This window comes from Rousettus aegyptiacus, unplaced genomic scaffold (genome assembly GCF_014176215.1).
Source record: "Rousettus aegyptiacus isolate mRouAeg1 unplaced genomic scaffold, mRouAeg1.p scaffold_m13_p_1, whole genome shotgun sequence".
Lineage (NCBI taxonomy): Eukaryota > Metazoa > Chordata > Mammalia > Chiroptera > Pteropodidae > Rousettus > Rousettus aegyptiacus.
Genome location: NW_023416284.1, coordinates 1,470,563 through 1,493,507, shown reverse-complemented (window position 1 = coordinate 1,493,507; position 22,945 = coordinate 1,470,563). Strand labels below are relative to the sequence as shown.

At 64.7% G+C, this 22,945-nt stretch overlaps 1 protein-coding gene across 5 annotated transcripts in view; it reads right to left on the bottom strand.

Moving 5' to 3' along the window:
- Positions 1–22,945, bottom strand: part of PRDM16 (PR/SET domain 16) — a 272,002-nt gene that overhangs the window by 122,020 nt on the left and 127,037 nt on the right. For 3 of the 5 annotated variants that reach the window (XM_036227890.1, XM_036227880.1, XM_036227884.1), the window contains exon 3: positions 21,954–22,004. The exons of the other annotated variants lie outside the window; for them this stretch is intronic. In XM_036227890.1, the coding sequence (XP_036083783.1) occupies positions 21,954–22,004 (51 nt within the window). The remainder of the gene's footprint in view (positions 1–21,953; positions 22,005–22,945) is intronic. 5 annotated transcript variants of the gene reach the window in all.

The following is a 22,945-nucleotide window of genomic DNA, read 5'->3' as shown; positions in this document are numbered from 1 at the left end:
TGTAATTAGCTATTGTTTGACTATCAAAAGTCAGGGCTGATTAAAGCCACCAAGCACAACTGCACTATTCTATTTCAAAGAATATTATGAACTGCACGCTGGGTGCTTTCAGGGCAGGCCTCCCTTCCGCAGCCGGCTAAGAGCCCATGCCAGCAGCAATCAAACTCGAAATCTGCATAAACCTTCGGGGTTTAATTCAAGCAGAGGCCTTTCATTAGAAATATGTTACTTTATGAAATCTGGTCGCCAGCAAGGGGAGAAAAATGTGACTTCTTAAGAAAAGTGAATGGCACCTCTTTAGTGATTAACTCCAGATTAATGGCGGTCCCCACTGCTCGGCCTAAGTCCATCTCGTTGCTAATTCATTTAGGTACCATTTCAGATTCGCCGATGACAGTTACCTGCCAGGGCGTCCGGGCTTGGCACGCGAGGCCAGCCATTACGCTCGAACCCCAAACACGCTTTCTGTGAGAGACGCTTTGAGAAGTGTCTGGTGCTAGTCTTTTCCCCCGGCTTCCTCGGGGACTTGCTATTTAACGCGCTCAATTAGTTAAAAACCTGGATCCCGACGCGTGGATCGGAGATTGACGTGACGTTCGGGTTCAGCGGCTCTTTTGTTATGTCCGCGCCCACGCGCCCGCACGCCCGCTCCCGTGTGCACGTGGCGCACGGGCGCACGCACACGTGCCCGCCCACGCACGCACGCACCGCGCGCACACTCACACGTGCACGCGTCCCAGAGGCACACGCACCCACACACCTGCACACGTGACGGGCGTCCAGGACAGTCGCAATCGACGTGGGCGGGGACGCCCACTCACCGCGTCTCCGAAAAGCCCCTCCCCCGGCAGAGCAGCCTTTGCTCCTCCGGGCGCTGGGCACTGGGGAGGTGGCCTGGGGGTGGCCCTGGGCGGCAGCTGCTCACTTCTTCCTGAGCCCCTTTCACGTGGTTCAGAGAAACTGGGGCTCAGCTGGGGAAGAACGGGGTGAGGACCTGCTAAGCCGTGTGTCCCCCGCACTGTCCCAACGCCCCTCCCCCCGCTTCTGGGAGGGGGCTTCTCGCTGTCTTTCCCCTCTGAAGGCGTCCGCTCCGCCCAGGCCCTGGCAGCACGGCCCAGGGCACCTGCCCAGCTCAGGCGGTGGCCGGCCCTTCCCTCGGGGAAGGCACAGGCTTGGGGGGCATCCGTGCTCCACTCCCACAGCCTGAATGAAGAGTGGGGTGAGCGTCCACGAGCTTCTCTCTTGCCCTGAATCTTGTCCCCAGATTTAACTGGCGTCTCGGTTGTTTCCAGGGATTTGAAAACACGGCGAAGAACACGGAAAACTGCGAAGCCCTGTCCTGGGCACGACCGGCCCTTCACCCTGTTTCCTTGAGTCTTTCTTTTCCGGAGAAGCAGCAGCTCCCCGCACGAGGCGGAGTCCCGAGTGGCGGGGCCCAGGTCCTGCCCTCAGCCGCAGCTGCTCCCGGAAGCGTCCAGGGCCCCTGCTCCTCGGGCACAGGTGACCTCCGGCCCCAGGCCACTGGAAGCGTCGCCGCGAGGGCGTCTCTGGGGTCCCCCGCCCACAAATCGCTCACCAACACCCAGGCCGCCTACGGCGACGGCGGCGTCTCAGGCCCCCCCCACGTGCAGTGCTGAAACTCCCATTGCTCCCCCCGCCCCAGTGCTGCAGACGACGGTACAACCTGCGACTTCCGAACTGCCGGCCCCCACGCCGTCCATGCTGCGGGTGTGCGCCCGCTCCGGCCCCTCCTCTGACGACTGACGGCTTTGGACGCTGCCCTTCAGGTCCTGTCCAGCCTCCCCTGCTGCAGAGCCCCCCGGAGCCTCCTGCCCCGCAGCTCCCTTCAAACGGCTCGGTCGCTCCGTCTTCGCCCCCCAACGCCTGTGAGTGCCGTGTCTGCTCGCGTGGTGGGAACCCCCAGACTAGGAGACCTGGGCCACGTGGGCCACGTGGGCACCAGAGGAGACACCCTGGTAACTGAATGTCTGTCCCACACACGTGCGGGGCCTGGCGGGCGGGGGCGGGGGCCACCGTGTGCCCCAGACCCTGTGAGGGGGTAAGGTACGGAGGAGGGACCCACCCCTCTCAGAGGACACGCAGGTCCCGGCCCCGTGGTCACGGCCTCCCGTCTGTGGGGCACTGACCACGTTTCGCACGAGGCCACAGGGGTGATACGGCCACAGACCACGCCACGGTCCCCACTGCAGGTGAGCGAGAGATGCGGGGGTGGCCTGAACCCGCAGGGCCCTGGCCCGGGGCTGGCAGAGCCAGGAATCCACGGGTCCCGCCCTCCCCCTCACCGGCACACTGTCCGAGAGGACACGGGGGAACGAGGAGCCATTTCGCCATGGGGCGTCACAGGGAGGAGGGGGTGCTGCTGGCCTGCCCGCTGCGTTCCAGGCCTAGAACACTGGCCCACACCCCACATGAGGCAGAGGCCGTGGGGCCCCTCAAAGATCGGGCATCACACCTGGAGCTCTTAAGTCTCTCTCAGCTAATGCGAAATGGGAGACACGCAGCCGAACACGGTGTCCCTAACCTGCAGCTGTGTCGGGTGAAACGTGGCCGTCGATGGGCCACAGGGAGCTGAGCCACGGGGGGCGGTGTCCCCAGGGGGCGGTGTCCCAGGAGGTGGTGTCCTGAGCACCCACCGTGAGCCGAGGGCCTGCCAGCTCCCAGGGCCGGGCCCAGCAGCAGGGCCCAGGCCACGTGACGCCAGTCCGCATGCCCAGCGCTGTGTCCTCTGTGTCCTGAGGATGGCCTCAGAGACGTGTCACCCGACCGAGCCGCCCCCTCCTTGACCGGGCCTGCAGTGCGTCAGCTCACACGGCTCCCTCCCGCCCCCGGCCCGGCACCCCCAGAGGCCACGGGTACGAGTGGCGCCAGCGTCCTGGCCCACGTGAGCTCCTCATATGGCTGCCCCGGAATGAAAGCGTGAGCTGGGTCCCCCGGGGTCTGAGCACTTCTGCGGCACCGGCCACCTCGAGAAGCTTCTGGAAGCTTGCGTCCTCCTGCAGCCCCCAGGGCTCTGCACCCCCATCTGGGCAGCCCCTGAAAGAGCAGACCCTCATGCAGGGCGCCTTTGTCCCGGGGGGGGAACCACGGCAGGGCTGTCGTGGGACTGCGGTGTGAGCTGGGGACGGTCGGTCCAGCCTGTCCCACCTGCAGGTCAGGCAGGCGAGGGAGCCCAGTGCAGGGCTCCAGGAAGGCCGTGGGGGACACTGTGAGGTCAGCGCGTCCGCACTGGCAGGCCTGGGCCACCATGGGCCAGCTGGGGTCCTTGGTGACCACGGCCTCCTGTGGGGTTATGCCCCAAGTGGCCACCACCGCGTTTGAGCCCTTGGGATTGGCCAGCAGTGACCTGAGAAGGGACGCTCTACCCCCCGCTTCCTGAACCGCTGCTCTCTGTGGGGAGAGCCCCTGGCTCTGCTGGAGACAGAGGGTCACCCATGAGTGACCAGAGGCCATCAGGAAGCATCCTGCTTCTGAGACACTCCAGGAATTATGCTGAGGGTCTGTAAAGACCCCAGGAGGAGCCCCCTGCCCCAGGGCCCTGATCGGCTGTGGGAGGTGGCCTTCACTGTCTGGGGGATGCTTTGAGCACCTCCCCTGCAGACATCTGCCTCCAGAGAATGGGGCTTTCATCCTGGCCCCAAGACGCCCCAGTGGGCATGGGTGCCCTGCCCCGGCCCTTAAAAGTTAGCGGTATTTCCTCCGGGCGGGGAGGCGCTAAGGCCATGCCGTCACCTCGCCCAGCCCTGTCCCTCCGGGCCCGCCACCCCCACTGCCCCTGCCCCTGGGGTCCAAGGTTCAGCCTTGACCCAGACACCCCTAGCGGCCAGCTGCTCCGTTCCCGTGAGCCTTCTCTTAGAGCCCCAAACCTGTCCCCATGGGCCTCCTGTTCCCACCTGGAAGGCACAGGGCACACGGTCCCCGGGCCCCTCGTGCAGCGGCGTCTAGCAGAGTGTGGGTGTGACGGGCTGTGGGCAAGGCTTGCTGCTGGGTGGGCACCTTTGGCAGGGCCTGTGCCCCGGGAGGAGGTCCACGGTCCACAATTGGCGGTTTCACTGTCCCCCCCAGCAGAGGAGGCAACGCCCCCACCCGGCCAGCCCCAGGGGGGAGCCCCATGTGAAGCTGGAGGGTGGCAGTCAGGCCCCACGTGCCCTCCCTGAGGCGCTCGGGGGAGGGCGGGGGGCCCGATTGCTGCTGACAGGCCGGCACCTCTGATGGTCTAGGAATTCTGGAATATTCTAGCGGCCGCGGTGGACTCTCAGGCTGAGGCGGGAGGTGGGAAGGCCCACCCTGGCAGCCCCTTGGTGCCCCGCGCGCTCGGCACCCTGTCCACCGTCACCAGGAAGGTGACCGCCCGCCGTGGAGGCCGCGGTCCCCGCTGAGGGCTACAGGGATATCCTTCCTCGAAGCTGGCCTCGGAGATGGAGAGGCGGGCTTTCTCCAGCCTGCCCCAGGCAGCCGGGGTCAACGGTCTGCCGGCCAGGGCAAGGCTGTCCCCAGGGGCCGCGTGTCCCTAGCAGGCTCCTTCGCAGCCCGGCGTCCTGGCCTTGACACCCCCGCTGAACAGTTCTCTTTAAAATGCATGTGTTAATTATCTTGCCACTGCTGTAATTTCTCCCCGTAGTCCATTAATTAAGGGGTCACACTCCGAGAGCATGTTTACCCAATAAGCTTTCTTTTTTAATTATCCTAATTGCTTGGAGACTGACAAAGACTCTTCCCCCAGTGGATTAGCCGATGACAAACACACTTGCACGGGTGCACTCCGAGTGGCCGGGCCGCGTCCACGGCCGGGTCACGTGGCCCTTCCTGGGGTCAGGCGGGTGGTGATGGGCAGGTGGCTGCAGCCCCATGGCAGGCGGGACATGCTGTGGCCTGCTCGCCATGCACCCGCATGTGTGCACCTGCATGAGCCTCCTTTGGTCAGGTCGCAGGACCGAGGGCCCAGGCCAGCCGCATCCCGAGGTCAGGGCCGGTGGGCCTGTCTGCATGGACGTGGTCTGTGAGGGGACGGCGAACCCCACCCCGGTCCAAGCAGAACCTAACCGAGAGGCTGCGACCCGGCTCAGGATCGGGGGCGTGGTCCTTCGTCCTATGAAGGAGCTGGGCGCCCCGCGGGCCAGGCGGGGCCTCTGCTCGGCCGGAGCTGGGTGCTGTGCAGCTGGACCCCAGTCTGCAATAGCGGGGGTGGGGCGGGGGCTGGGGCGAGGGAGGTGCCCCGTGGCCATTCTGCACACCCCATGCTTGTTTCCCAGCAGCTGAGTCAGAAGAGCTGACACCCGGGAGTGTGCAATGGGGTGACTGCTGCGGAGAACAGCCCCGCGGGTCCCCAGGCGGGTAGGCGTACATCCTAGGACCCGGCCCGCTCACTCCGAGGTGCACACGCGAGAACCGAAACCGGGCGCAAGCAGACGGCGAGCACGCCCACCCACAGCGCCCGAACGGCGGCGGCGACACAAAGGCCCGTCCCTGGGCAGCAGAGTCAACAAAGGGCCGTGGCAGGTCCACATCTGGAATGCCACTCGGCCGGGAGCGGAGACGGCGCCGAGGGGCCAGGAGCGGGGCGGCGACGCACAGCGGGGGGACCGGGAGGCGGGCGCTGACGCATGACGTCGCGGAGGGACCGGGAGGCGGGCGCTGACGCACGACGTCGCGGAGGGACCGGGAGGCGGGCGCTGACGCACGACGTCGCGGAGGAACTGGGAGGCGGGCGCTGACGCATGACGTCGCGGAGGGACCGGGAGGGGGCGCCGAAGCCCCGCGGACACGGGAGGACCACAGACGTGAGGCTCGGTGACAACGTTCAGACGCGCGAGTCCACGTGCTGTGATCCCGGGTCCAGGACACGTCCGGAACGCGGCCCCCCGCAGACGCCGCGGGCGCCGTGGGCCGCGGGCGTGACCGCGGGCGGGCACGGAGCCTCCCCGAGGCTGGGGAGAGAGTTCCGGAACCACAGCATCGCGAACGGACCGAACGCCACTGAACCGTTCACTGCAAAGGGGACAATTCCTGTGTTTTGTGAATTTCACCTTCATGGAAAAGAAAAAGGGGAGGAGGACACGAGACGGCGCCGAGCGCGCCCCCCCCCCGCCGGGGCCCCCGCGTGTGCCCACAGCGCGGCTCTCAGTCGCAGCGGTGAGCGCGCGGCTCCCGCCGGCCTCGCGAGGCGGTGACTGAGTCACGTCTGCGGAGGTCAGCAGGAGCGAGGCTGGGCAGAGAGGTTCCCGCCGCATTGTCTGCGGTGGATTACGGGGTGCCTGCCACCTCCCCGGCTCTCAGGGCGTCCCGCTGTGCCGGGCAGGCCCGCATGCTCCGTGCAAGTTTACGTCTCTTTAATAAAGATTAAGATGTCAGGGGGCCAGCGTTGCACAAAATCCTGCTTTTATTAAGTTCTCGTTACCAGCTGAAGGGCGACAAGAAAGTAGTTATTAAATATGCATTTGCGGCGTCCGGAGCTTACGCAGTTCTCGCTGACTCAGCGAAGCGGCCGCTCACGCGCGCTGCCCTGGCTGGACTCCAGACAATGGGGACCTAATGAAAAGAGTGACCATGAGGCCGGACCCAGGCTGGGGGTCACAGAGGGCGAGGGGCCCAGGCCCACACTGGACGTGGGCCTGGAGGCCTGGGTGGTACTGACCGTAGCGGGCATGTGCAGGCTGGACAGTGAGTCCGTCCAGCCAGGTCCACGGAAATCACCCAACACCCCCCCCCCCTGCGGTGGAGCCCACCGTCTACCTCTCACACAGCCCCCGGGCAAGGCTCGCAGCCTGGTGTCCCACAGCCTGGTCATGGCTGTGATGTCCAGGCGCCCAGGTCAGGAAGGGCCCCTCTGGCCAGCTGGGGCATATCTGGGTGACCACCACCCCTTCTGCCCTTCCCGGGAACCTCAGAGGGGTCCCCTGAATCACATGTCGCGGCAGAGAGAGACCAGGAAGATGCTGCTCATCCCCCTGTGGGACAGACACTCCCCCGTCCGTCCTTCCCAGGGCAAGCCCTCCCCTGCCAGTGTGCCCAGCTGCTCTGCCCCCCACACACGGGGCCAGCACTGCGGCCCGGGCCAGCGCCCGCCTGTCCCGTCTTCCTCGGTCGTGCCCTGGGCTCTTCGGCCTCAAGTCTCCGCTGGCCTCAGATGCGACCACTGCTCTCCTTCCCGGTTCGCATCCCAGGCTGTCCCGCGTTCCAAGATCCACGTCCACGTGTCCACGCGACACCCTTCTGGGATGTCCAAGGGGCATCTGACATTGAACTGGCATCTCCTCGTCCCCGACCCCCGGGCCCCCCGCCCCCGTCAGGCGTCCCTCCTGCGAGTGGCGCTGCCCCCCAGCTCTCCCGGCAGTGGTCCCGGCCCCCTGTCCGGACAGCGAAGTATCCCACACACGTCCACTCCTGGCATCACCCCGCTCCCACCGTGCCCAGCCCCCTCTGCCCTTGACCCCCTACGGCCGCTCCTGGGCACCCTGCACCTCCACGCCCTCCCTCCTCCCACCCCAGGTCTTGCTCCCCCAGGTCTTGGGGACACCCGCCAAGGCCCCCACCTGGGCCCAGCCATGCAGCCTGTTTGCAGCTTCTGGTCACTCGCGACGGCACTGTGTTCGCATGGTATTTGCCTCGATGGGACTGTGGGCTGACGGGTCCCCCAGACTTCACACATCGACACCCTAATTCCCCATGTGAGGGCATCTGGAGGTGATGAAGCCATGGGGCGGGCCGGCGCCTCCTGAAAGGAACCCATGGTCCGGCTGGAAGGGACACGAGGCCTTGCTCCTCCTGCCGCGGGAAGGCCCGGGGGTGGGGGGGGACGGCCACCGGGAAGGCTCAGGGAGAGGACGGCCACCAGGAAGGCACGGGGGGGCGGGGGACAGCCACCGCGACCAGGCCGCGCGGCCCCGCCTGGCGCGGGCCCCGCCGGCGCGCACCTCGATGGCGGGCCTCCGGCCTCCAGAACACAAGAGCCGCCTGTGGGCAGCGGTGCTGGCTGCGCATCTCGAGCACACTGAGACGGACGGGAGGAAGTCTCTGCGGGCCGGGCCCGGCACACCACACTGCGGGCTCAGAGCCGGACGCCGGCGGGCCGCGGCACACAGAACACGGCCCCTCTGACCGAGTGGGTCCCCTGGGGCCTTGTGAGCCTGTGGCTCCTTCTGGCCGGGTTTGTTTTTACCAAGCGGCTGGCATTGCCGTCAGTGGATTCCCGCCAAATCCAAGGCAGGGACTGAGCCCCGGGCTCTCAGGGCGTAGGGATGAGGGGGCCCCGCGGGGCGCACAGCTGAGCGTGCGGACCCTGGCTGGGGCCTCACGCGGCATGCTGCTGAGGTCACAGCCGGACGACCTGCGTCCGCGGCCCGGGTCTCCCTCTCACGCTGTGCGACCCCGGGCAGGCAGCCTAACCCCGCAGGACGAGCACCGACTGGTCGAGGGTGCCGGCGCCTGCCCAGCCTCTCCGCAAGCGTGACGAGTGCCCGAAGAGACGCCCGCAGCCGCGCGAGCGGGCCGCTGCCCGGCTTCGCCCCGCGGAACGCCGCGCGGTTCGGCTTCGGGGCAACCGTCGCTGTCCTGCTGCCTCGGGGCCCAGACGGTGGCCGCAGAGGCTCCCTTCGGCAAAGGGACCGAGCAGGCCGCTGCCGAGACCCGCCATCAGCAAACCCGCCCCACAGGGACGACTCCGAGCTGGGGCCAGGATGGAGGGTGGACCGACCGGGACGGAAATGCCAGCTCTGGCCGACTCTGCCTCGCGGATGAGGCCGGCAGGCCACCCTGTCACAGACCCGGGCCCTCGGCCTGTCACTGCAGGGCAGACTCGTCACCCGGGAGTCTGGCTCCCGGGGCACGCGGGCAGATCCGCCGAGGGCCCGGCTGGGTGCGGGGTGCGGGGTGCGGGGTGTGGGTGGGCCCATGCCGCCAGGGTCCTGGCCCCCACCCGCCCGCTGTGCGCCCGCCTGTTTACCGAGCCGGGAGAAAGGCCTCTCACGCTGTGTAAACACACTCTCCAAAGGGCCCTACTTTCTCAGCCTTCGCCAGCCTAACTCGAGCTATGAATTGGCGGGCTGGCCGGAAGGGCCGTCTGGCCGTTAAAAGATGTTTCCACACATTGTGAGGCTCTGTGGAAACCTACTCCTGTCGGCCCCAAGGACAAAGGAACGCAAGTGTTTGAAATGCAAAAATATTTTGACCCGACTACATCATTTTTCAAAGGAAAAAAGTAATTCACGGCTCACAATTCACTTGCTATCTTGCAGGAAGTCCTGTATTTCTTATTAACTCCCTAAGGCCTACTTCTCTGTGTGAGAGGTCATCTCAGAGGGCCAGCGCGTGGGGGACATTTATGGGTTTTCTTTCCTTCTCTTCCTGTTGTTTTTTCGTTTAATGCTGCCTCATGTTTGTGAGGTGCTCGCCCCAGTGCTGCTGCAGCCCTTATCTGCAGGATCCTCCCAGGCCAGGAGCTTGAGTGGGGTGCAGACTGTCTGCCCTGTGTGGCTAAGTCAGAGACCACGGCTCCGAGAGGTCAAGTAACTCGCCCCAGGCCACCCCAGCGGACGGTGGAGCCAGGGCTGGAGAGTCTGTGGTCTCGCCACTCCGTGGAGGTCCTCTCCTGGGCTCCGTGGTTCCCCTGAGTCATGATGGCGTTTGGATGAGACCTCCAGGGCTCATCGCCACCATCAGCGTCATCAGCATCAATCGACATCAATCAACATCAGGACCACCATGATCGCCAGCATCCCCATCATCATCACCACCATCACCACCATCATCACCATCATCACTGCGATCACCACCATGACCACCACCATCATTGTCATCGTCATTGTCACCATCACCGTCACCACCATCATCACCATCACCATGACCTTGGTTTCACTCTGAGCCTCAAGCATGTGCCAGAGCTATTTTAAGTGTGCTTTGCACGCAGCAGCTCACGTAAGCAGTAACCACAACTTGAGAGAGGTGTTAGCCTCGTCTCCACGTTACAGAGAAGGAAGTCGAGGCCCCGGGGATAAGGAAGGCCTCGGACAGAGTCTTTGGTCTTCTGAGTTCTTCCCACTGCCAGATCTCAACGTCCGCAGAAAGGGTGTGGACGGGCCCTCAAGGGGCTGCTGGAGCCGCCCCGAGGAAGCTCGGCGGAGAGGCGGCCCGTGGGGTGAGAGCTGAGTGCGCCCCGCTCCCCCACACCTCTGAAGCTGTGTGTGGAGTTTGGGCCCCAGAAGCACAGGAATCAGGATCGCTCAGAAGCTGCTCCCATGGACAGGACGGGGCAGGGCACTTGCTCCGGCTTGGGCCCCAGAGCCGTTTTGATCTGCTCAGAGAACAGGGCTCCCCACACAGGGTGGGGGTGCAGGCGGGGAGCCGGGAAGAGGGTGCAGGGGGCGGGCTTCTGAGGAGCTGAATAATGGGTCATGCCCGGAAGCCAGGGGTGCAAAGAGGGCCGGGAGCCTTGAGGAGTAGTTCAGTGACACTTTGGGAACCAAAAGGTGGTTATGAAGAAAAAGACCCCAGGTGTTGCAGGGACCCGTGAGCAGCCTTTGCGGCCGTGACGGGAGAGGAGACCGGGACGCAGCAGGACACCCAGGGGAATCGGCCAGGGGAGAGGCGGGTGCCACTCCGGGCCCAGGGGAGCGTGCCCCCTCACCCGTCGGCCCCGCAGTCAGTGCCTGGCTCTGGGAGACCGAGGCTTCCCACAGAGGCGCCTGGGAAAGTGGACGGCCCTGGGAGAGGGGGAGGAGGACCAGCTGGGCCCCTCCCCCCGGGTCCACGTTTGGGAGCATTTTGCAAGGGCCGAGTTTATCACATACTGTCCGGGTAACCTTAGGCGGGTGCACTCACCTGCCTGAACCCCACAGAAGGAGAGCGGCTGTCCCCCAGGGCCCTCGGCCCTCTCCGCATGTGACCTAAGCCCATCACCTGCTCTGGGCCTCAGGGACATGGCAGTGAGCATGCAAATGGGGCCTCTGCCTCCCCAGGTGCTAGCCCCATCATGGCAGGACTTTGCACCCAGAGAGACAAAGTCATTGTGCCCTGGGCCTGGGCGCCGTCCTCCACGCCTGGCACCTTTGGGTCAGCACCTGCCTCGATCATCCTCCTGGGCGAGTGGAGAGAGACACAGCCCCCCCCCCCCGAACCAGTTCTGCCTTTCTGGAGGGCTGCATGGGGCAGACATGGGACGAAGATGCCCCTCGTCCCCACCCCCAGGTGGCCGCCGCCCCAGACCACCCTGAGCCGGACGAGGTGGCTCGCTCTGCCTCCCTGGTCGTCTCTGCCTCTGCACTTCCTGTCCAAAGCAGACACACAAAGGGAGGAAATCCATTCCAGCATCCTCATTCTGTGCAGCTCTCCAGGGTCCCCTGGCTTCAGATTCTCTTCTGATCATAATCTGCCCTTTTGGGCCTCGTAACCCAGAGTCTCAGGTTTGGGGGGCAAGAAGCATGCGCTGGCCTGGCCACGACACACGCGACACTTGTCCCTCAAGTAAACTAAGGGCACCGAGTCCCCCCGCCCCCCCGCTCTGTCACCCGCCCCAGGTAGGAGTGGAGAAGCAAAGTTTTATAATTTTCTTTTTTTTGTCTCTGAATCTCTCTCCTTCCTTCTTCTCATCTGATCCGCGATGAACACACATCAGACTCTTTTTATGTGATCATTTTCCACCCCCGGCAACGCGAACATTTCTGTGCCTAATACTCCGAATCTTGGCCATTGCTCAGGAATAACAGAGGCTCCAACGCAGAATAATAAGTCTTGCCTTTTATGACTTAATTTATCAACACTGCGCGGAGAAACGGCTTGTTAACTGGCTGAGAAGAAGCTGTTCGTCGACTCAGCCCGGGCTGATGGAAGCGGGTGTCAGCTGGCGTGCCGGGCCTGCGCGGATGGAGGCGCCATTCGGAGGAGGAAATATTGCTGAATGAGAAAGCGGGACCCTTGCACGGAATCCGTTCAGTTAAGAATCCCTCCCTTCCTGGCCAGAACCCATTTGTCCTCCTCACCATGTCCCCCTGCACAGAACAGGGGTGACAAGGAGGCACGGCGCAGAGAAACGGCTCCCGAGACTCACGCGCCTGCAGGGGCACGGGCCAGCCCACACGAGAGGGCAGGGCGGGGCGCTCCCGCTGAGGGCGAGCTGGAAGCCTGCCGCGGCGCGAGGAAGAGTATCTGATTTGGAACGTTGCAGCCGGGCGTCCCCGGGGGACTGGGGCCACCAAGAACAAAGGCCGGGGAGGCCTGTCGTGCGGGTGACCGGGGCCTCGGAACGCGAACCCCAGGAGGGCAAAGGACGGCTGGCATTCAGCCTGTGTCTGCGGCACTGGGGATAGCAGCCCACACGCACACACAGTAGGTGTCTGATGAATACTTCCCGAGTGACTAATACGTGCAGTGCGTCCTGCGACTCCTCAGAACTGGACAAGCAGCAGGACCCCCCCCAGCGAACGAGTCAGGGGGAATGAGGTCAGGCCTCAGCAATGAACAGCCGCCCCGACTCAGAGGCCTAACAGAACATTGGGGTTCCCTTGCCAAGCCGGTGTGATTCATGGGGCAGCTCTGCTTATGGCCATCGCCTCGGCATTAATCTGGAACTTTCTGGCTGCAGAGTGGTGGGCAGAGAGCTCAGGATGACGTCAGGATGTCAACTGGCAGCTCGGTCTAGCGGGGACCCAGCCCGCACTGCCCAGAGCCACCGGCTGGCCACTTAATCAGCATTGCTGCAGGCCCGGTGCCGCATAAGCATTTGACATACATGACGTATTTAATAACATTGATCTTAAAAAATCATTAACTCCCTACAAAGAGGGACGGTGTTATTTTCGCATATTTCCTTCCAGACTTCTCGCACGCGTACGTCCTCGGCTGGTGCGTGTGTGCACTTCGCGTAAGGTCTGTGTGCAACTAATTATAAGATGCCACTTTCTGAGAACCTGCTTTTTAAAAAAGTTAATAGCCTTCGCCTTTCAGAACCGTTTCAGGTTCTTAGAAAAACAAGTGTTGAGCGCGGCGGATGCCCACGTACCCCCCGTCATCTGCCTCCCGCCCCCCGCCGCCAGTCCCCCTTCTTAGTGACATCTTGCACCAGCGTTTACTTGTTACAATGTTACAGTGGAGGAGCCGATATCGATACATTGTCATTATCAAAGCCCCTAATTTACATTACGGTTCACTCTCGGTGTCTGCGTTCTGTGGGTTTGGAGAAATACATAACGTCACGTGTCCATCCCCACCGCATTGCACGGAGCGCTTCCACTGCCCTAAAAATCCTCCGTGCTCCCCGTTCATCCCTCCCTCCCCCCGGCCCCTGACGACCACGGATCCTTTTACTGTCTCCATAGTTTTGCCTTTTCCAGGACGTCACAGAGTTAGAATCACACAGCATGGAGCCCTTTCATGCCGGCTCCTTGCACTAACATGCATTTAAGGTTCCTCTGTGTTTTTCCGTGGATGGAGAGCAAAGCCCTCTTTTCAGAGCTAGATTCCCCAAATGCCTCTTTCGGGCACTGGGTTGGGCGGGTTGATTTATCCTCCCCTATCCTGGTCGACCTCACTACTTTTTAGTCAAGGTCAAGGGAAGGAAGGAGTTGCCCTGGCCGGCTCTTTAATCTCATTCACAGATTCATTCCTCCCAGCAAAGGGACCGGGACGCCTCCCACGACTGGCCTGGCATGGCTTTGTCCCGGTCGCTCTGGACCACAGATCAGACCCTCCCTTCAAGGTCATTCTCAAGGGCGAGTTGCACCCAAGAGATCCACGGACACAGGCGAGGCGGGGAGCTGTGCCGGCCAGACACGGCGGCACAGGGGGCAGGCTGTGTTCTGCACCCCGGTTTCCTTCTCCATTCCTACAACCCAGTGATTCTCGCCGACCATGTGTCAGCGCCACGGCCACCTCCTCCGGGAAGCCCGGCGCGTTACACTGCGCTACTGTCCCTGCCCGCATGGCCTCTGCTGCGGCACCCCACCGCTCCCCCGGGGGGCAGAGGCGACTGCCCACGCGGTGCCGTTGACCGGGGCTCACACCGGCAGAGGGACGGCGCACATGCTCTGAGCCGGGGCCTGGGCGAGGCGCCTGCCTGCTTCCCCAGAGAGCCCGGTGTCTCGGGAGGACGAGACATCCAGAGCAAGCGGGCCCTGACCGTCAGCTGGGAACCGAGCCCAGCAGAGCTCGGCTTGCCCAGGTGTAAGCGTCGTTTGAGAGCCTGGGGCCGGGTCGTCACACAGCAGGGCTGTGGCCGTAGGGGGCCGATGCACCAACTCCCAGTCGCCGTGGCCAGCCCACCTCCCCCCCCGTGCTGTGTCCACGGTCAGCCACTCGGCTCCCCAAGTGCCTGGGGCAGCTCGGACTTCCTGTCTGGAGAGCAGACGCCAATCCCACGACTGGGAAGGACACCCGTCAGCGGGCATTTGAAAACTGCCGGCCTCCAGCGAACCCCGTGGCCTTTCGCAAGCGACTCGCACTCTGTGAGTCTTAGAGTCCTGTGCAGTAAAGTGCGGGTGACAATGCCTGTGTGCAGGGCCTGGGCACAACGAGTGCCCGTGCACAGGCACCTGGCGTGCGGCCAGCCTCAGGGGGCAGCCTCGCTGGGGGCGGCGGGGGCGGCCAGCGCTCCTCTGCAGTCTCTGCACCTGCCTGCTCCCCCCGCACCCCCAGGTGCAAGCACGGAGGCCGCCCCAGCCCCTGCGTGGTCCCCGACGCGGGGTCCCGCCCCCCACTCCTGCGACCTGTGCAGGACCCGGGCTCAGGGGAGAGGCAGCCGCCCAGGTGGGGGGGGGGACCCCCCCTCACCTCCGTGAGAAACACCCTCTGAGGCACAAGGAAGGCTCGGGAGCTGCCCTCCCCGGAGGCCTGGGGCGCTCGACCTGAACCCCGGGAGAGAAGCGGGTGCAGCACCAGTGGCCAGAGCTGCTCATGCTCCGTGCCTTTCCCAGAGGGGGGCTGCCGGCGCCCCGCCACGGCGTCCGTGTGAGACCGGGGTGGCCCTGCGCTCAGGACGGTGACATGCTTTGGGACGGGGGCTGGCCCCAGGAGAAGCGGGGAGCCTGCTTCTGCCCCTGGAAGGCCGGCCGTGCCGGGAGGGGGCGCCCCCCACACCGTGAGGCGACTTTCCCCAGGGCCGGTCCGCGCCCCACGCCGCCGCCGCCGAGCAGGCCGCGCGCTGCGGTCTCCCTCCCCGCGCGGCATGATTTAATTAACTCGCTATTGCGCCTGCCTGGAGAGGACAGCGTTTATTGACGCGGCCATCTGGCTCCCGGAGCGCGGGGAGCAACCCCGCCGCACCGCTCCCCGCCTGCGGGCGGCGTCTTGCCCCCAGCTCTCTCCCGGCACCCCGCACCCCGTCAGGCCCGCCTCCGACACCCTAAGGTGCTGGATCTGAGGCCAGGACGTGGGCCCAGGGCAGGCACCACGCCTGTGAACGCTGACTCACTGCAGGTGCCAGGGCACCAGCCGGAGACGGGTGTCCTGCAGGAGGCCCGGCCCCCTCGGGCACGGCCAGCGCGCACCCAGGGCCTTGCTGGCCCACTCGGCCCGGCCGGCAAGAGCGGCTGCTCGCGGCGCCCACTCCGCAGGCTGGTGCCCGGTGCTGCGCCCATGGCTCCCCCCATGCATGGGGCCCGAGACTGGTCTCCCCACGTGCACAGGAGCAGGAACCCGGGGGGCCACGGGAAGACCCAGGTGGGGGGGGGGGACCCCGTCCAGACTCGGGCCTCGGGGGAGGAAAGGGCCTTCGGTTCGCCCTCCCGTCCGCACACGCTGTCGTGGCCGAGCCGTCCTGCCGCGCTGGTGACGCCTGTCTGCGGCCGATTTTAAGTTTGGGCAGGAAATCTCAGCGGGGCCAGAGCAGGGCCTGACCGCGGACCGTCCCCACACCACCACGCCGTGCGGGGGAGGCGGCCGCCCTGCTTTCTCACAGCGGAAAATTAACCTCTCCTTTCTCCCTCCACCCCAACCCCCCACCCCCAGGTGTGGCTCTCAGGCTTGAGGTCTGTGGAACAAAGCACCTCCCCCCCATTCCCCCTCTGAGCCCCTGTACCCCCAAGCCAGCGCTGTCCGGCCTTCCTCACACAGGCAGGTAATAAATTACCTGGGAAGAAATTAATTAACTGTACCTCTCCCCAGCCTAATCTAAGGTTTAAGCTGAATTTGGGAATCCTTCCACTGTGGGGGGGGGGGGGAATGGGCTCAATGTTGGGGGAGGGATGCAGAAAGGTCGCATTTATAATGTCATCACCCAACCCCAGCTGCCCATAACTCGCCCTGGCCACTATCGGCCCATTAATCACCCTTATCTGTGGGGGAGGGGCCACCTCGCCACCGCCCGGGGGCAAGTTCAGGTGCTGCCAGTGGCTGCCGGTCAGAGTCCGCCCAGGGGCCTGATTTTCTGCCCCAGGCGCTGGAGCCACCAAGTCACGCCTAAGGGGCCTCCTCAGATAAGAGGCAACAGTTGTGAAAACTGGAGGCGGAGGCCGCGCAGGGGCAGGTAGCCGGCCCGGGGCTGTGCCTGGGGCCACCGAGCGTCCCCAGGGCCACCGTCCGGGGAGGGACGGGCGGGAGGCGGCCCTTCCGACTTTCTGCGCCTTGGCCCCATGACACCTCTCAGCTTTGCAGCCTTTGATTCAGCAAAATCAAGGATGCGAACTTCTTAGGAGTACTTAGTTTCCATGGCAACTGAAGCTGACCTCAACATTATCGTTCTCAAGAGGGAACTGACTTTCCTATATGTTCATTCACTGAATTAATGGACTGCTGGCTCTTTCATCAGCGACCCCAGAACAAAGGAGCGAGAGGCCCGTGTCGCCCGGCTTTCAGCCACTGTCCAGCCCTTTGTGCGGGGCTTACCGCGGCGAGGCCGCGCTATTCAGCCCGAGATTATCAAAACCAACTCGGGGCTGTCTCCGTGGCAGCTAAACACACTTTGATTTCATAAAGACATAACTGATTCTACATGCAAATTCATAATTGCGATGCCGGGGTGCCGGGGCCCGGGTCTCGGGCGGGCCTCTCTGGGCGTGGAGCACATTTGTGGGTTCGCAGCGGCTGAGGCACAGCGCCTGGCGGCTCGGCTCCGGGCGCCGCGGGCTGGGCCGGGGACGGGAGTAAGAAAAGGGTTTCTCAGCCTCTCCTCGAGCAAGACGGCAGGGCCCAGCAAGCCCGGTCTGTCCCCGCCGCGCCGCACCGGAGGACCGAGGACCCAGCACATGCACGTGGGCACTCCGCCCTGGGGTTTCCCCGTGGTCTCCCTGTTTCTCACTTCCGCCCCCCCCACTCCGCCCCTCCTTCCCCCTCTAGCCTCCTGGAAAAGCACCTCTGCTTCCTCCAGCGGGGAAGCAACGCCAAGGAAACCGCAGAGCCGCACCGGGCACCAGGACTGAGCAGAGCTCAGGCAGCCCGGAGGCCGGGCCGCGCCCCAGGGCGCCACACCCCCTGCTCACAACCTGCGTGCGCCTCGGTGTGCGTGGCCTTAAGCGATCGCTGCGCAGGTGACACCGGGCAGCTGCCTGCCTGCCGCCACGGCCTCGGCCCCCGGGGCTGGCTCCCTAGTCACCCTTCCTGGGCCCTCCCCTCTCCCAGGGGCCCAGGAGACCTCGGGGCTACCCACTACCTGGGGTACTTCGCCCCGTCAGGTGATGGAGAAACGTCCACGTGCAGCAGCTCAGTGGGACAGGCCGCAGTCCTAACACCCCAATAATCATTTCACGAATTATCATAATTGTCAATCCGACACCCGGCTCGGACAATGCCGGCCGGGCTATCGGATGACTTTCACGACCTGTAGCATTTCGTATGTGATGACGGGCGGAGATTTATGGACCTATCACGCCCCCTCGCCCGGCAGTGAGACTCTATTAGCTCCATCTATTTCTGACTCTCCTGAGCCCCTCACCCGCTGGCCGGGGCGGCTGGGTGGCTGCAGCCCCCGAAGCTTCTGCAAATTCCCCTGCTGATGCGAATCCCCCATTTATTTATGGGGGTGGGCGGGGTGGGGGCGGGGAGAAGGGGAGGAGAAGGGAAAAAGAAAAAGGCCGCTTTCCTTTGTTCGTGTTTTCTCGCAGGTTGTACTGTATTAACACGTCCTTCCTTTTCCAGACGGTCAGAGAAAGCCAGATAAAGCGACACAAAGGGAAGGCCATCGGGGCCCAGCGTTTCCCCTTCTCCTATCGCCCGGACCAGATTGAATCAAAATTCTTTTCGCTGATACCATCTCCCCGGGTGGACTACACTCTTGTTAACGGATAAACTCAAGCCCTCCAGAAAGTCAAAGAATAAATTTAAGCCTTTTGCCAAATGTCTAGCCTATTGGATTTTGATAAGACGGCCATTGAGCCTTAATAATGTCTCCCATCCATTTTCCGCGGGCCCTTAACACGGCTCTTTATTCGTCCCCAAAGCCTCTTCGGTCGGCCTTTTTATTACCGGCTCCGGCGGGCTCTCCAGGGAGCGGGGCGACCGGAGTGATGGATGGACAACTCGCTAGATTATCTCCCGCAGATGTCTGCTCTCGCGGAGCCCCGGGCCTTCCCTCTAAGTAAACAGACTAAATAGAGTCGCAGAGGGAGCGGTCCCAGAGGGCCAACCCCAGCCAAAGTGACTTTGGGGGAGGCTGGGGCGGCAAGCCCTGGGGCGCAGCAGCGGGGCGCGGGGGAGGGGCGGGGGAGCCGCTTTGAGTCTCATCAAGAGCACCAGGGGCTGAGCAGGCTGCGGGGGCGGGGACGGGCCGCGGGGGACAGACAGGGATGCAAGGACGCGGGACAGAGGGTGGAGACGGAGCACGGCGTGGACAGGGGTGCTGGGGGAGCTGCGGAGGGGCACGGCAAGTGGGGGAAGGAGGGGACCCGGGGGCGCTTGGGAGTGGGGGATGGCGGGCGCTCAGGGGCGGGGCCGTCCCCCCCACCCTCCCGCGCAGTCGGCAGTGGCTCCGCCCCTTCTGTGGGCGGGGCAAAGCCCGCTCCGCTTGCAGAGTGGCTGCTGTCACTCCAACTCCCGGGCTGACTAGAGTTCGAATCCCACGTCCTCTGCGGGGGTGGGCGGACCCTGGGCCTGCATTTTCTCACCAGTAAACCCTGAAAAGATGAATTGTTCAGCCCCTTCAGCAACCTGGCTCCTTAATACTTAGAATTTAACTACAAAATATCACATTTCTGCGTCTCTTACGTCATGCCACAGGCTGACGCAGCGTTTGTCACCCTTTGCCCATGCTGGTGAAGGACAGGACGCGCAATGGTCCCGCGGAGGGACTGGATGAAACTCGGACGCCAGCTGAGCACCCTGAGCCCGCACAGCCCCCAGGGCCCCCGACCACGTTTTTGAGGCTCCCAAACGTGTGAGCTCTGGGGGGAAGAGAGGGCCTGCTTGGCCAGAGGCAGAAACCCCACGCCGCGGAACGGAGGAATGGGCTCCACATCCCGCTGCCCAGGACGCCACCAAGTCCGGCTCAGACCACGCTGAGGCGCGCACCGTCATGCCACGCGACAGCGCCCGCGCCCCCGCGGCTGTGAGTCACGTCCACGCGCAAGGCGGCCCCTCCCTCTGGGAGCAAGGCTGCCGGACGCCGCCTGTGTCCGCCTTCGGCCGCGCACAGACCCTTTGCCGGTGCTCCCGTCTCCCCCGGTCCCCTCCACCCTGCCCGGAGCAGCTGGGTACGTGGTGACAGCTTCGTGCGGCCTTGGGCACCCATCCTGTCACACTCAGGTGCCTCCAACGTGACGCCGTCTAAGTCCAGGGGGAGCGTAAGACAGTCCAGGGCTTCGGGGCCGGGGGAGCGCTGGGCAGAGCTGCCTCGGGGGGTGGGGTGAAGCCCCTCCCGGGACCCCCTCAGACGGGAGCCGGCTGCGGTCAGGAGGCCTGCCCTGAGTCAGGCCACCGCCCGGCGTCCATGGGCCTCGTGCCCAACGCCCCACGCCCCGTGCTCCGCTGTCCTCACGCAGTGGGGAGACGGACCCCTGGACCCTGCAGACAGGCCTGACACGGGCCTGAGTTCGAGAGGACGCCCACCATGCTAAGCTGGGCGCTTGTGAGCGGGGCCCTGGCCAGACGGCACCTCGCACCCATCCCACGAGCAGCTCTCAAGGAGAAGGGTCTCTGGACCAGGGTGGCCCCGTCGCTTACAAAAGGCAAAGGCAAACGGCACCGGCGGGTCTGGGAGGGCGGAGGGAGCGTGGGTGCCCGGCTCGTCCTGCTCGGTTCCGCTTCCGAAGCGGCCAGCACCGGCCTCCTCACCTCCTTTACGTTAGACTTGACCTCTGGCCTTCTGCCCTGACCCTTGTGCCCAGCTGGAGGACCCACTGCCCGTCTGGCCACAGTCGTACCGCCTCCCACCCCCGCTGGGCGCCCCCAGGCCGGCGGGCCAGGCACACAGCGGCCGTGGGCCGCGCGCACAGGTCCGGCTCACTCTCGAGGCGGAGACGGGCGTCGCGGGGCCCTCTGCGGCGGAGGTGGAAATTCCTGGGTTCTCTGCAACGCGGGAGGGTGCCTCCGGCCTTTGCCACCTCCGTCCTTTAAGAAAACACGAATTCATGTGCGGGCGCAGGAAAGGAGAAAAGGACGCCGGCACGTTTAGGCCACTGGGCAGTGGGGCTGGGAGTGGACACCGCGTCCCAGGGTCCGCTCAGACAAAGGCCGCCCGCGGGGCCCGACGCTGCCCCTGAGTTATGGAGACGAGCGAGGTAAAAAGGTCGCGCGGTCAGAGGTCCTCCAGGAGGTCACCGCGGGGTCAGAGTGCCTCCCGTTGCCGCGTTCTCTCCGGAATCAGTGTCGGCGGGGTTGAGCCTGGGGAGAAGCGGAAGGTCCCCGGTGCCTCCCGGACAACTCCGCCCAGGCAGCAGGTCCCCCGTCCCTCACTGATGGGTTCCCAAGACGGTGGGTCCCTGTGTCCCACCCCGGATGGAGAACTCTGCCCACACGCCTCAGCTCCAGCCACCACGCCAGGCGCGGGGACACCCCAGTGAAGCTCGGCCGGTCGTCCCACGTCGGGGGCGAGGGAGGGGCCTGGCTGCCCAGAGGACCCCATCCGGGCCGCTGACCCCAAGAGCCCGGGGCTGACGCAGCAGCCCCGCCCTGTGTGTGCTCCCGGCCCTGTTGGCACATGTGGACCCCGGCACGCGCGGAGCCCGGCACGCGCGGACACGTGGCTCCCTCCGCTCTGTCTGGAAGGCGCTGGGGAGCAGAGGGGCTGAGAGGGAGGACGCTGCTTTCGGGCCACTGAACACGCAACACTAACTAGACCGGCTGCCGCGTGTGCGAGCGGTGTCATCACGTGTGCTGGCACGCGCTGGTGTTCAACGCCACGTGCGTGTGTGTTCATGCACGTGCACACACGTTATCGTGCATGTCTGTCGCGTGACTGTGCGTGTGTGTATGCACATGTGCGTGCTCGTGGATGGAGACCGGGCTCCGACGGTGATCGGCTCAGATGTGGAGGCGGCGCCTGGTCTGCTCACCTCGGTGCCTCGGCCGCGGTCGGCCCGCAGCACGCGGACGCGGGGACGCGCCTGCCCTGTGCGCGTGCCCGCCGCCGCGCCTGCGCGCTTTCGGGCCGCCTCTGCCCCAGGGTCTCTTAGAGCCGACGCCGTGAGCCAGCTCACGCCCGCCGCGCCGGGCTCTCTCTCTCGCCCGAGGGGTTGCGTGCCGCCCCCCGCCCCCCCCCCACCCCCGCGCCCGCGCCCCAGCCCTCTCTGGAGGCGGAGTGCAGCGGGAAGCTCTGGCGAATCTGCAGCCAACTGTGTTTTTTTCCTCCCCATATTCCCTTCCCGTGAGTATCCAGTGAGGGGAGTTAAATAAACAGCCCGCGTTTATTTAGTTTGGTGCGTCTGGAGCCCTCCCGCCGGCGCAGGGCCCTGCCCGGGTCTCAGGGGCCAGTGGGGCTCGGTGAGGTGACCCCACCAGCCCACACGACGGAGGCAGTCCCGGCCCAGTGACACCGAGCGCCCGCCACGACCGGGGACCGCGGCGCTGAGCGGCTCTCCTACCTTCTGCGGGCGGCTGTCCTGCGGCAGCACCTCGGCGTCCGTCAGCATCGGCTGCAAAGCAACGGCGAAAGGGGGCGTTAGCTCCTGGCAAAAGGCACCGTCCGGCCACGGCGGCCGCCAGCTGCGGGGCAGAGCCCCCTGACACCGCGAGGGCGCCACCCTGGGGCTCCCCCAGAATCTGAAAGTGCCCCCCCACGCCCTGTGCGGCTCACCCCAGCCCCTTAGCGATGGGGCGGGGCCCCGCACATGTGATGAGACGCGGTCCGGCTCCAAACGTGGGACCGGCTCTCTCCTCGTTTCCTCCGGACCCCACCGGCCAGGCGAGCCGAGCTGCCTGCGTTTGGAGGTGGCCTCGCCCGCGGGCTGTGCAGCCTGGCGGGTGCCGGGGGAGGCACCGTTTGGCCGCGAGGGACACAGACTGGGGACAGCGACCAGCCGACGTGCCAGCCATTCCGGGTTTTTCTCCCAGGGTGGACTCAGAGCTTTTGTTGGCTCGGCCCGGAGAGCTGTAGCATTTTGCCTGGCGGGCGTCCCCTCTTAAAAACCACTGGGGCCCCCCCGGGGAGGGGCGCCATTGCAGGGGCTGGTCCCCGAGTGCTTTCTAAGCTAAGCAAACTGACAAATTCGCCGTGTACAGGGGATCTCCCCTTTTGGTTCGAAAGTGCCATGTGTAAACACGTGTAGAAATTAGAACGTCATTTCCATAAGAATGGAAACTAACATTTGAAAATAAAACGAGAAACGGCGTCAGATCCAGGGGTTTCATCTCTCCTCCCCTTAGAGTGGCGCCATTGCCTTTTTGCCTTCCCACGCGGAGTGGAGGCCCTGCGGCGCCCACGCAGGCCGGAGCCTGGGCCGCGGTGGTCCCAGACGCGGCGAAGCTGCCCAGCTCAGCTGCGATAACGATGGGCGTATTTTTAAACGCTGAGAATTCTAACAAATTGGAGATTTTATGTTTCTCTTAATACGTTCTGAAATTGTGGTTTGGAAAG